General features: G+C 39.4%; 1 protein-coding gene across 2 annotated transcripts; it reads right to left on the reverse strand.

The window, feature by feature from the left end:
* Positions 1 to 2,255: 2,255 nt before the first annotated feature.
* LOC141780403 (cysteine protease atg4da-like) lies at positions 2,256 to 11,475 on the reverse strand. Of its 2 annotated transcripts, none has more exons than XM_074655615.1 (11): positions 11,324 to 11,470; positions 9,044 to 9,295; positions 8,869 to 8,952; positions 8,615 to 8,788; positions 6,801 to 7,104; positions 6,651 to 6,715; positions 5,245 to 5,372; positions 4,848 to 4,926; positions 4,665 to 4,741; positions 3,295 to 3,414; positions 2,256 to 3,115 (listed from the first exon to the last, which is right to left on the reverse strand). In XM_074655615.1, exons 2-11 carry the CDS (start codon positions 9,246 to 9,248, stop codon positions 2,939 to 2,941), a joined length of 1,413 nt encoding a protein of 470 aa, XP_074511716.1. In that variant the 5' UTR covers positions 9,249 to 9,295; positions 11,324 to 11,470; the 3' UTR covers positions 2,256 to 2,938. The 2 variants fall into 2 exon arrangements, with proteins under 2 accessions (XP_074511716.1, XP_074511717.1); XM_074655616.1 differs by lacking the exon at positions 2,256 to 3,115 and adding an exon at positions 3,553 to 3,606 and having other exon boundaries at positions 11,324 to 11,475.
* Between the last annotated feature and the right edge of the window lie 2,822 nt (positions 11,476 to 14,297).

A 14,297-nucleotide genomic window follows, 5' to 3' on the forward strand; every position in this document is an offset into this window, starting at 1 on the left:
ACTATACACTTCTTAGTGTTCAAACACAGAGAGAGACTGAGGTCTCATCTGTCACTGGATTTAAATTAATGCCTCTGACTGCAGTAAAACGCAGAAAAAATAAAATAGTTTCCAGGTCCATTAAAGGAATGTGTAAAAATAAGACATATATATCCAGTTAACATATATATAAATACATCCACAAAGCTTTTAGAAAGATGCCAAATAAAAGTATGGCTTTTCCTGCAAAAAATAATTATGATTGTGAATTAATCATTTAAAAAATGTTGGCGGGTCCAAAAATGCATGGTTTGTCTCTCTCTGGTGAAGATCATCTGACGTTTGGTTCCCACTTCTAACAAGGCTTGGGAGCCAATAGTAAAACAACGTTGGTATCATGTGGTATCTAAAAAAGGGATATATGGCTGAGATTGACAGTAAGTGCCTGGCAACAACTTGTTGTGAAGTGGATGCAATGGAACGGGGGAGGGAGAATGCGACATCGAGTGGCTGAATGTTATCAATGTTATCAGTAGCACCTTTAAGTGATTAGGCCAATCCAGCATCAAAATTGTTTCAATTAATTTTCTGTCAATCAGATAATTGATTAACTAATTGTTTGAAGCTGATTCAATACTTTAGATTATCCACGTCAAAGTGAAAGTACACTTATACTTACATTTACCTACAGAAAGTAGGTCATACTGTTTATTCACCTTAAAGCCCTAGTAGGCAGAATGTTTTTGGCATCATTAGGCTAAAAATCCATAATAACCTTTCATCATATTGTAATTCAAGTATTTTGAGAGAAAACTAGACTTTTGCAGCCCCTCATGGCTCTGTTTTCAGGCTTTAAATAATCTAGCCTGTGATGGAAGACTTTGACCAATCACAGGTCATTTCAGAGAGAGCGCGTTCCTATTGGCTGTGCTCCGGCTGGTGGGCGGTGCTTGGTATTTCCTCAAGAGATCAATGAACAGTGGCTGTCGGGTCACAAATTTTCTCATTTTACAGCTAAACAGCACACTCCAAGATGTTTCTGAAAACATTTGAGGAGAGAAATATGCATTATAGTCACAGAATATTGGTTCATATTTGATCAGCGCTGCCTAGTTTGACCATTTGATCAGAGTTTGAGAGTGATTGACAGCTGCCCAGAGACGGCAAGGCTCCAGCTCGGCTCTGATTGGTTGTTTTCCTCCAGTCTATGAAATCTTGCAGATGCCATTAGGAGCACCGGAGGACACCAGAGGCACATGATTTTCTGTCTCGTGCACTACTGTCAGGATATAGTGAGTTTATATAAATAACTTTTTTTAATCATATTTGCTCCATTTCTACCCACTGCAGCTTCAATAGTAGAGTTGGATGCTTTTGTAGTAATCTACATAATTATTGACAAAACACACACATATGCACAACACACACAACACATATAGTGGAACATTTCCATCATTAGTGTATGAAATAGTATGAAGCCCATTTTTATCAATGTAGTTTTGCATGATAAACAGTTATTTACTGCTGCATGCTGGATGGAGGCCCACTGACATGTGACTGGTCAGATTAAGGAAGGTGAGATCATTAGGGCTGTCAGTGTCTTTAATCTGCAGAGTCCCATGCTGAGGAGCTCTTCACCGTATGCTGGGAGAATGGAAACCACCAAAAGACAAAGATACCATGTGGAAGGTCTCATGGTGACCTCAATGACCTCAGGGGTTACCCATAGAAATAAAATTCAAGTTTCAGAATTTCTGTACATGAATGGTCTTATAATACATCCATGACTCTGATACCAGAAGTCGGTTTGATTACATTCAGGTTTGCTTATCCTGTCCTGGGTAACCTGGATGTTGCTATTAACTTACATTTGACCAATCAAATTCAAGCAACCTGAATATTCTTTTTTGAAATTCTGAAACTTGAATTTTTGGATCTAAATTTGAGGGTAAAAAATAATTCAGCTTTTGAAATTGCAAATCAAGAACTTCCATATTTTGATTTAAGTTTTATATATATATAAGACCTTCTCATCTTATATGTTCTAATTTTCATGTACTATATAAATAAAATTTGATTGATTGAAAGAGTTCAATTCAGAACAAATAAATTCAGATACATGGTTTTCAAAGTAAAATATTTCAATGCTATAAATTCAGTTGTGTTGAAATTGCATTTAAATTTTAAGTATTCAGTGGCTGATAAAATTCAAATACTTGTGTCTCAAATTTGCTTTAGTGCATTAAATAATGTACAGAAATACAAAAAAGACTTCCTTTCTTGATCATAAATTGTTTATTCTGATAAAAGACAGCAAAAATAATCCAGCTCATAAGAATGTTCTCAGTAAGTTTCGTTCTTTTCCTAAATGCATTCACAACATTTGAATTCTCCTCCAGTAACGTCATGTTCTTTCTGTTTCTCATGTGCGAGTCACATGTTAACAGGAATCCAATTTTCTAATCCATTCAAAGGCAGCGCATCCTGTCACATGACATGAAACAGTGAGCGACTGTATCTCATAGTAACACTTGCCTTAAGTTTGTCCCGAAGAGAAATTTATCATTACTATTCTGTTTATATTATTTTGAATAGATTAAGAAAAAAAGAGCATGACGTCATGGATTTTATGGATAAATACAAATAGAAATAAAAAATAGAAAACAGCATTCATTCTTCAAAGTCCTTCAATTGAATGATTTACTAACCCTAACCCTGAAATTAAAAGTTTTCCTCTTATTAAAACGATAAATAAAAATACAGATGAGCACAAAACAGTAATATAAATATAGTAGTGTCATTAATTATACCCGGCTACTTCCCTTGAGGTTATTGCTTGTGGATGTTTGGGGACATTGTTCTTACGCTCAGTAGTTGCCACACAGTGTAACTGTCTCATATATGTCTGATCATTGATCATCACCGTACGCCCCTCAAGGCAGATTAGATCTCCTTCTGTTCATAATAGAACAAACTCGTCCATGCTGCTGCAGCTGGTGTCGGCTCTTCTCCGCTCACTCTTCCTCTGGATGTAGGTGATGTTGTTTGTGGGTGTATTGGTTCCCTCCTCCTCCTCCTGACTTTTTCCTTCTGCGAATATAAACATGGGGTACGTCTGTGCAGATGTGGAGAGAGCCTATGGGAGAACGAGACAGAACAAATACATTTGATTCATCATTTTGTAAAGTCACATCAGCCTCTAGCCATGCGTTTGCAACTAAATACACACAAGACACAGATCTTTTTATTCAATCCAATCCATCTTAACAAGCCAAATGCTCCACGAATAGAGACCCAAATGACCCGATCACATACCTCATTAACAGCTGTGCACAGTGATTCCAAGTCCTTTTGGCCTTTAGCATAGAACCCTATGGTACAGCTGGGGTCCATGCGAGAGAAAGCCATCTTCCTGGGATATTTACAGTGAAACGACTGCAAGCGGTGTGCAAGAAAAGAACACTAATCAGAAAAAGGTCTTTAGATTCAGAGAAAATATTCCTTTAAGGTCTGATGTGGATTTTATTGATTCAACGTCTACACTTGAGTTAGTTTATATCAGTTATACTCAACTAGTTACTTCTGCAGTTGCCAGGGTTTACATGGAAAGATTGTGGAGTAGGTCAACTAATTTGAAAAAATAGAAATTACAATTGGATTAAAATTTAGGGCTTTCAATCGATTCAATTTATTTTTACATAGCGTCAAAGCATAACATAAGTAATCTCGAGACGCTTTTCATATAGAGCAGGTCTAGACCGTGTTCTATAATTTAGAGACCCAACAAGAGATCCCCCATGAGCATTCACTTGATGCAACAGTGGCAAGAAAAAAACTCCCCTTTAACGGGTAGAAACCTTAAATATTTAATCCCGATTAATCACATGATTGTCCATAGTTAATCACTTAATCTCAAATTAATCACACATTTTTATCTGTTCAAAATGTACCTTTAAAAGGGAGATTTGTCAGGGATTTAATCCTCTTATCAACATGGGAGTGGACAAATATGCTGCTTTATACAAATGTATGTATATATTTATTATTGGAAATCAATTAACAACACAAAACAATGACCAATATTGTCCAGAAACCCTCACAGGTACTGCATTTAGCATAAAAAATATGCTCAAATCATAACATGGCAAACTGAAGTCCAACAGGCAACAACAGCTGTCAGTGTGTCAGTGTGCTGACTTGACTATGACTTGCCCCAAACTGCATGTGATTATCATAAAGTGGGCATGTCTGTGAAGGAGGGACTCGTGGGTACCCATAGAACACATTTTCATTCACATATCTTGAGGTCAGAGGTCAAGGGACCCATTTGAAAATGGCCATGCCAGTTTTTCCTCGCCAAAATTTGGTACCAATGGATTCATTCGGTTTTCTAGTTTCATATGATGCCAGTATCTTCACTCTAGCTTTAAAACTGAGCCTGCTACGACCTAAAAATCACAAGTTGCGTTAATGCGTTAAAGAAATTGGTGGCCCTAAAACTAATTAGCGTTAACGCGTTATTATCGTGTTAACTTTGACAGCCCTAAGTCTAATATCTAATAATATAATAATAATTTAATAGTTACTAGTTAAACCAGTGGTTTACCTCAGGAAGCACAGCTGTCACAGGAGGAAACAAATAAGAAAGCAAGAAGAAAGGGAAGAGAAATGGTACTTCCTCGTACCTCCAAGGGAAAGTTCTCCTTTGTTATTTCCACCGTGGGCTGACAGTAGTGAGGGTCCAAGTACAGCACATGGTCATCTGTTGCACAGCGGGGTCAGACGGGAAGAAAAGAAAGAAAGTGAAAGGGCTGACATCAAAGAGCGGAGCACAGTAATGATGATGTACGCTGTACTGCTGCTCGTACCCTGGAAGCCGACGAAGAACAGAGAGTGCTTTGGTTTGCCCCCAATGATTCCAACGCAGCATTGTAATGTCAGGAGTTTCTGTGGGAGAATGAGGAATGGATTGTTGGTCTTTGTATTTGCAAGACACGTATTGTTTGCTCGCTTCAGAGCATTTCTCTTTTTTCAGACTACAAAGAAACATGCAGGGGGATTATTACGGAACCGTGCAACCAAACAGTCCTCAGTGAGAATGAAACCCATGGTTAAACTGTACTGAGTTACTTCATAGGAAATTATAGTGTGGCTGTACTACTTTTACTGGCAACTCCCTGGAACCCCCGCATGGACCGAACTCTGAGAGCCGACAGAACAGAATGCACATTGGAGGAGTGACTGTATTAAATATAGTTTGGATACTTTGACACAAGTGATGTAGGACGGATTGAGATCTTGTCCTCCAAGTCGCACAGGAACCAGGATGATGACAGACTTCCAGGGCTGAGGGAGAGGCCGCTCACACAAACTCTTCACGTCCTCCAAGTAGACTGAACACATGGGAAGAAAAAGAAACACGTACACATGGTTCAATAATTCTTCTGTGTTCCCTCTAGCAATAATAATGCGTTAACGCAAATTCGTTATAACGCCACTAATTTATTTAACGTTTTAACGCAATCAATCTTCCGGAGGTCGTAGCGAGCTCAGTTTTAAAGCTGGAGTAAAGTTGCCGGCATCGTATGAAACTAGAAAAACCTAGGGAATCCATTGGTACCAGCTAGCGTCATTCTATCTTGTCAGGAAGGAGGTTAAATGACGCTCCAATCTTGCTCTAAATTTTGGCGAGGAAAAACTGGCATGGCCATTTTCAAAGGGGTCCCTTGACCTCTGACGTCAAGATATGTGAATGAAAATGTGTTCTATGGGTACCCACGAGTCTCCCCTTTACAGACATGCCCACTTTATGATAATCACATGCAGTTTGGGGCAAGTCATAGTCAAGTCAGCACACTGACACACTGACAGCTGTTGTTGCCTGTTGGGCTGCAGTTTGCCATGTTATGGTTTGAGCATTTTTTTAATGCTAAATGCAGTACCTGTGAGGGTTTCTGGACAATATTTGATACTATTTTGTGTTGTTAATTGATTTCCAATAATAAATGTATACATACATTTGCATAAAGCAGCATATTTGCCCACTCTCATGTTGGTAAGAGTATTAAATACTTGACAAATTTCCCTTTAAGGTACATTTTGAACCAATAAAAAATGTGCAATTAATTTGCAATTAATTACAATTAACTATGGACAATCATGCGCTTAATAGCGAATAAATATTTTAATCGATTGACAGCCCTAATTCAATTTTAATTTCTATTTTTCCAGATTAGTTGACCTACTCCACAATCTTTCCATGTATCCCCTGGCAACTGCAGAAGTGTCTGGTTCGGTATAACTGATTCAACATTCCTTTTTGAACAGATAAAAGATGTGTTATTAATTTCTGATTAATCATGATTAACTATGGACAATCATGCGATTGAATATTTTAATCGATTGAGAGCCCTAGTTCCCTCCCAATGATAGAGTGAGTTACTCCCCATCTCCTCCATCTTTGGCAGGTGCAAGCAGCCATACCGCGGTTCTCGACAACGCCAAGCAATCGGCCCGTTCCGGGCGGGCGCTGCACTAGGAAGCATAAAGCACTGATAGGTTTCTCTGTTTGTACAGCTGTAGGGAAACTGCCTGTTTCTGAGCACAGCTGCATTTGCTGTGCCCTTCAGAGTAGAGAGGGAGCAAATACACTGATGGAAGAAATTACTCACTGGTGCAATCTTGTGCAACGTACACGACTAGATTGGGAAGGTCCGCCGATGCTGCCACAGCTTTCCTGAAACAAAATGAAATTTACTGCAACATCTTGATAAAAGTCGGTCATGATAATTGGATTGGCATGTCGTGACTTCAGGTCTCACCGGATGATGTGCGCCGCGATGGAAGGTCCGTACCAGTCCCCGGCCTTCTTCCCTGAGCTTTTACCCAACTCCACCATCTGGTGTATCCCAAAAGGGGCTGTGGGATGGTCTGCGAACCACGATACCACCCTTCTGTGTGTACCCTCCATGGGATGGTCTAGGAGGGAACCCAAGCTCAGCTTTCGACCCCTCTTGTTCGGCCTTTCCTTTACATCCTGTCCGCGCTCTGCGCCGTCTGCGGGGCGAATCGCTAGCAGGTCCATGTCATCTTTGACCGCATGGTGGCTCACAGACCAGGTCCAACCTGGAAAGATAAAGTGATATGAGTATTGTACAATGTCACTACAATAGGACACCACATATTTAGAAATGTACAGAGTCCCAGAAGGGACATGGACGGAGAAAATTGAAGGTTGAAAAAAAGTTTACCTTTTTCATCCTATGACAGCTACAGTAGCTTGGGAAATAGCGATATGGAGCACTGAATTTTAATTAGGGGAGTCGGGGCGATCTAACTGAAGGTCCGTCTCCAGAGCTGCCGACCGTTTTTCTCCCGGCGAAGACCGCTCGCAGCAGGGAGGGTGGCGGAGGTGCGCTAGCTAAGTCTTGTCTCATTTGTCTTGTCTTTATATTTCTCAAAATAAAATTCTATGAACCTCTCCCATGGGTGTTTGCGTTCCATTGTTGTGGTTGTTTCCATGGTGCCGATCTGACCCGGAAGTACATTGACATTTTTTTCTGTGCATTGACCTAAATGAAAAACTTGTTTTGTCCCCCCATGTCCCTTCCGCACCTCCATAAAAACGGGTTTATCATATAGCTTTGTTGTTTTATTTTGCTTAACTGACCTTTAAAAACTCTGTCATCACTCACAATATATCATGCAGGTAGAGTACAGCTTTTGATATATTAAGTCTCTATGTATCACTGCTATTTAATTTTCTAAAGTTTCTTTACAGACCCACATTGCAAGAGTCTTATCACAAAAACATGTTGTGTAGATTTTCTTGATTAGTAAATTTAGGATTTTTTTAAAGAGGACCTATTATGCTTTTGTGCGATTTCCCTTTCCTTTAGTGTGTTAAATAGTTTTTTGTGCGAGTAAAGGGTCTGCAAAGTTGCAAAGCCCAAAGTCCACGTCAAAGAGAGTTCCTCTCCCCCACAGAAACACTGCTCCTGAACTGCCTGAAACGCCTTGATTGAAGTCCCACCTTTTCTTCCGTAACGTTGTGATGTCACCAAGTAACACATTTGAATAATACCTGTAACTTCAGTATCATATTTACTTTATTTTGTTCTCTTCTGATGTGATGACTCTGATATCTAGCCTTGAAAGAGAGTTCACACTCTTAAATACTGCTCGCTGTCCCAAAACTCAGAATTTCAACATTACAAATGAAATAATATGAAATTTGCAAAATTGAAAACCAGAATCTGTCTGTTTGACAAACGTTTTATCATATCGAAAAGATCAAATGTGTAATTTCTGAAAAAGATAACATAAAATTAAAAACCAAACAGATGCAGAAAAACTAACCACAGTGTGTAATCCGGGTAGTTCAGGCTAGCTGTAGCCTGAACTTAATTAGCTAAAACTAATTTACAGACTTTTCTGACTGGTTTCCTGTAATTGAAAAATCTATTTTTCATTGACATCTTAGCATTGAGTTTGTAATACCACATTACAGTAGCTAAATGTAATCATAATAGAGGAAAATGTAACGTTAGATAAACTAGTCCTGCTAAAAGCTAACCAGCCTAGCTTCGATTTTCGATAGGTGACATCATTGCGGTTTGTCTGTGTGTGTTGTCACCTAGTGGCATCAGGTGCAGGAGCAGGCATTGTGCCAGCAGCATCTGGCCCGTGCGTAGAATACAACCCCAGCCGCTGTCGGTGGTCAGAGAGCAGCCCGCCAGCTGAGGGAAACCCCGTCTGTACGTCAGCCACAGCAGAGACGCGAAGGAGCGGCGGAAACACTCTCTCTCCCCTGAAACGGTGGCAAAGCTTGAATTAAAACCTCCCCCTTGCTTTTAGATTCACATGAAAGAGACAATTTAAATGCCTCACCGTGATCCTTGAGCTCATATGATTGTCCAAACATGATCACAGGAGAGTTCTTGCTGAATTTGGATTTCTGTTTCAAGGTCCAGCCTGAAACATTAAAAGGGGAACAGCTTCATCTCACAAACCAAAAGAGAACCAACAGATCTGGCAATATAACACGGTTACATTAAAAACAGACCATATTTGACACTGTTCCATGCTGAGATCAACTTGGATTTGAGTTGGCCTCTGTCCTCAGCCTCCTGGTCGTCCGGCTCGTCCCTGCTCACTACCGGGCCCTGAGGCCCGGCGGACTCAGTGGAGAGGAAGAGCCAGTCGTCCAGTAGGTCATCTGCAGCAGGGGACTGGCCCCCACGGTGAACTGAGGATCTGTTGGGATTCATGACGCCTGAAGATGACCAGAGGAACTGCTCCTTATCTCCATAGCAGCCTACGGACACATCGATTATATACATGTGACACAGGACTTTGGTGGATGACGCAGCCATGTACAGTAAATTATATTTTGTCTTAAAACAGATAAGATCTGCTGTCGGTACTGATGCGTTATTGTTAACCACAGCAAAGTCAATAATTCTCCATGACAGTAAGTAAAGAGGGAAACCATGTGACTGCATCCTGTGACTCTCAAGGAATTTCAGATATGCCAGTTTAGCTGCAGCAGGAGAGGAACTGGTAGCATATTCTCACCCACATTTGGCTGCTCCTTCTAAAAACCAAATCCAATCACGAGCCGAGCACGGCCGGTGCTTGCTAGCGTGAGCCACCTAGCTGCTACGTCAGCACCACGGTAGCTGTTTGGCTAGAAAGACACAACAACTAACCATAAAAAACTACAACGTTATGGATTTAGATCAAGTGCAATCACATTTATGAAGAATTATCTTTTATGCAGAACACAAAGGGTGTATTACAATGGCAGCATGTCTAACAGTAAAGGGCTTAACTGTGGCCTGCCGCAGGGCAGCTGTCTCAATATATCACGACACATTACGGTACTGTAAGCAAGGCAATATATTGATTTTTTAAAATCTAATTTAGGAAAACGGTCATAGTATAAAAAACACACCGCCACATGCATAAAATATGAGCTAAAAAAAAGTTTTTTAATTTAATAACTTAAATATAATAATAACAATAATATTTAATAACTTTTTGATGCAATCAGAATAGTAGGATCTGCATTTGCATTTCTCTTTGCAAATAAAATAAAGTATTGACTGAGTTCATCTTTGCTTGTAAACTATTAATTAGAAATCAATACAGGATTTTTGAGAATCGATACAGTATCACTAAACATAATATTGCAATACTCCATATTTCTTATATTTTCGTCCATCCCTAGTAAACACTGAGTCAGTGGTAACAGACAGTATAAATATTGATCATGTAACCTTAATCACTGACTATTTTTAATTTAGGAATTGCTTTTGAAAAATAATATTTCTTAATATAAGGTAAACCTGTCTGCCATGGTGGCAGGTGACCTGAAGGTTGACCTGAAGGTTGATCTGAAGGTTGACCTGCCACAGCCAACATTCACCCTGTTATTTGGCAAGTGGCAGGTGCTACTTTCATTCCCTGTTCACGAACACAGGCTACATTGTCTAACTTACTAATACAACGCAATTACAAGAACAGTGACGTCGTTCAAAAACACAACAACTGTGCATTTTACAAACACAAATATGAGATACTACGAATTAAATATAACTCCTGGTCTAAAAACGTGTTTGGTAAAAACAGTCAACCATCTGCAAAAACTGAATTTCTCATTTCCAGCCTGTAAAAACTTTGAGGCACCAACTTCAGTCCCCCCCCCCCCTCTCTCTCTCTCTCTCTCTCTCTCTCTCTCTCTGTCTCTCTCTCTGTCTCTGTCTCTGTCTCTGTCTCTGTCTCTGTCTCTGTCTCTCTCTCTCTCTCTCTGTCTCTGTCTCTCTCTCTCTCTCTCTCTCTCTCTCTGTCTCTGTCTCTGTCTCTCTCTGTCTCTCTCTCTCTCTCTCTCTCTGTCTCTGTCTCTGTCTCTGTCTCTCTCTCTGTCTCTCTCTCTCTCTCTCTCTCTCTGTCTCTCTCTCTCCCTCTCTCTCTCTCTCTCTCTCTGTCTCTCTCTCTCTCTCTGTCTCTCTCTCTCTCTCTCTCTCTCTGTCTCTCTCTCTCTCTCTCTCTCTCTCTCTCTCTCTCTCTCCCTCTCTCTCTCTCTCTCTCTCTCTCTCTGTCTCTCTGTCTCTGTCTCTCTCTCTCTCTCTCTCTCTCTCTCTCTCTCTCTCTCTCTCTCTCTCTCTCTCTCCCTCTCTCTCTCTCTCTCTCTCTCTCTCTCCCTCTCCCTCTCTCTCTCTCTCTCTCTCTCTCTCTCTCTCTCTCTCTCTCTCTCTCTCTCTCTCTGTCTCTCTCTCTCTCTCTCTCGCAGCTGAACTCAGAGGATTTATGACATTACCTAATCATGACATTCATCTTTTACCTTCATTCTTGTATCGTCATTACGTCTCCTTCAGTTAGAGCCAGTCAGTGGGTGATGCTCGTCTGTTCTCGTTTCGTTGTTATCTAAAGAGTCTCTGCTCAGCTCTTTGAGGAGCAGTGTAATAAATCTGCACTCACTTCCTGTTTATACTGGTGACGTTTTTGCACTGCTGTGATTGGTTAACAGAGGACCAATCGGAGTGAGCCTCCGATTATCCTTCTATAATGGTCATTTTATACCCATTAAAGGAACAAAAAAGAAATGTATAAATAAACAAATATTTAAAATATATAAAATAAATACCTTGAATTATTTTCTACCCTCTTTTATTTTTTTTATTATATTTTTTATAATTTAAGATATATTTCCTAATTGTGCCTTGTATGTTAGAAGTATTGAGTTTAGATTACAATGTAATCTAAATATATTGGAGTTTATTGAGGACTTTGGATGGTGAGCCGTAAAGAATGCTATTGCAGTAGTCAATTCTGGTAGTGATGATTTTATTCCCGTTATGTTGTTTTTATCTCAAAGAAGTCAGACAAAACGAGGGCTTTTTCTCTGCGTTTTATTACATTTCTGCACTATAGGCTTTTTTGCATTGGTTTTTCACAACATTGGCTAGTTAATATGGAGCAATGTAATGGACAACAACGGTCAGAGATAGGTGTTGCTGTAAAAAAACAAAAAAAACACTTGGACAAAGATGGACATGACAGCAATATCACAACAGACAATATGGAATGAGCATCAAAACATCACACAACAGGGTAGCCACACAGATTTGGTAGATTTCTCAGTCTAAAGGTAAAATTTATAAATTTCAGTAGTAAAGCAGAAATTCACTAACTGATGTAAAAACGTTTAAATAAATAAAATAAAAAGTTTAATAAATAGAAAAATAATATACAAGACCAATAAATAAAAATATTTGACACAAAATAAAGTGCAATAAAGTTTTTTCACATCACACACAAAAACACAGATTTGAACAAACATTGAGTTAATGTCTGATGACCACTACATCCTACTGGATAAAATAAGGACTTTTTAAGCTCAGACTGCATCTGAAATTGATCTTAATGCCAACAAAAGAATTATGCATCAGTATAATAATGTACGAAATGGAAAGGTCCCCTGGCAAATTGTACACCTCTCTTCCTTCGTACCTCAGGACTTTTTTGGTGTAATGTGACATCGTCCACAAGGTGGCAGTCTAAGACAGGTCTGAGCCTGTATGGTGTCCCAAAACTATCATTTTTCTGTAAATACACAACAAGACCTCACCACTAAGATGCTCTCAACATGTCTACTCCTGGCTTTGTGTATAGACTACTACTGACAAAGGGTGCTCCGTTTTATGAAACTGGGCACTGTTGGATTGCATATCATTATACATTTAAGTGTAAAAAAAATAAATAAAATCATCGCTAAATAAACAGACTGGCACTTTCCTTCACACGTAACATTTCACAATACATCTGCATAAATAGAAAAGAGTGAGTGAAAGAGAATTTCTAGCCTATAAGTGCGACTTCCAGTCTGGTTCTTTACCAGACACACTAGTGTATTCACTTAACCCTCTGAGACCCGCGACCGACTTCAGTTTTAGAGATAGAGTGAGGTTACAGATATCACATGAAACTAGAAAACCTAAGGAATCCATCGGTACCAACCATGATGACCTAAATTATGGCAAAGGAAAACTGGCATGGCGATTTTCACAGGGGTCCTTGACCTCTGACCTCAAGATATGTGAATGAAATTGGGTTCTATGGGTACCCACGAGTCTCCCCTTTACAGAGATGCCCACTTTATGATAACCACATGCAGTTTTGGGCGAAACCATGCAGTTTAGTTGTATAAATGTGTTATTTTTCGCCTATTCTAAAATGGTGTGTTTGAATATTTCTGCAGACTGGGGTCCCTAAACAGTCTTAGAATTGCATAAATTGGGTATCACTGTAAAGCTGAGACTCGTGTGGATCCAGTGAGCACAATTGTATTCAAGTGTGATGATAACAGTCCCCATAGTAGCCATTTCATATAGAGACAATTTTTTCTAAACTTGACCTCACTTTTTAAGTCACATTACAATCTGTCTCTCTACACTCTACACAGCGATTAATACATGTAAATGACCTGTGGTGACCTCTAGGATAATCACAGCCTCATGAAACGTTATAACCACAAACTAAAGACCTAGAGCATTCAGAGGATGATGACTTCCCTAGGTATAGTGACAATAAGGGGGTTTCTGAGCAGTTTCCAGAACAGAAGTGCTCGCCATCCAATCACCGAAAAATTAATTCTTGCAGAAATCACCAAATGTCAAAAGTTTTTGATACCAAATCACAGCATGGCTTTTTCTATGGTGTCCCTCAAGGTGTCTTAATGTGGTATTTTGGAGGGATTATTTATAATTTTTATCAATTCTCCAGTGGTAAAAAATGGTTAAATTTAGCACCAAATCTGTGTAACAAATGGTATCAACCCAAAACATTGCTGCAACAACATATGAGACATAATAGAGCATGGGAATGGCCATCTTATACTTCTATCATAATGTTCTAAACCCATATACACATTTACAAATTATTTGAACTAATTAATAAATGAATTAAATCATGTTTCTTTCTGATTTATGACTAGAACAACTTGACACACAGTGCTGAGCTGCATCTCAAATTAATCTTCAGTTTCTCAGCTTTCAGATGATGTACACCACTTCTATTTGACATCTACTGTTGACCTGCTATCTCCCCTAACAACCCCCTGTACCTCATAAAAAAAGACAAAAATGGGTCTATTGTGGGTCTCAGAGGGTTAATAGCCTAAAATATATAATTGCACGTTTCACTACGATCAATGGAGACAATGTTTAAAACAAAAAAATTGTGTTTGCTCGGCTTATTGCAACCCTTTCCTCTGTCTTCTCTTCGTTGCCGGAGCACAATGTAAACTTAGTAAATCG

The sequence above is a fragment of the Sebastes fasciatus genome, chromosome 13 (genome assembly GCF_043250625.1).
Source record: "Sebastes fasciatus isolate fSebFas1 chromosome 13, fSebFas1.pri, whole genome shotgun sequence".
In the NCBI taxonomy this organism is placed as follows: domain Eukaryota; kingdom Metazoa; phylum Chordata; class Actinopteri; order Perciformes; family Sebastidae; genus Sebastes; species Sebastes fasciatus.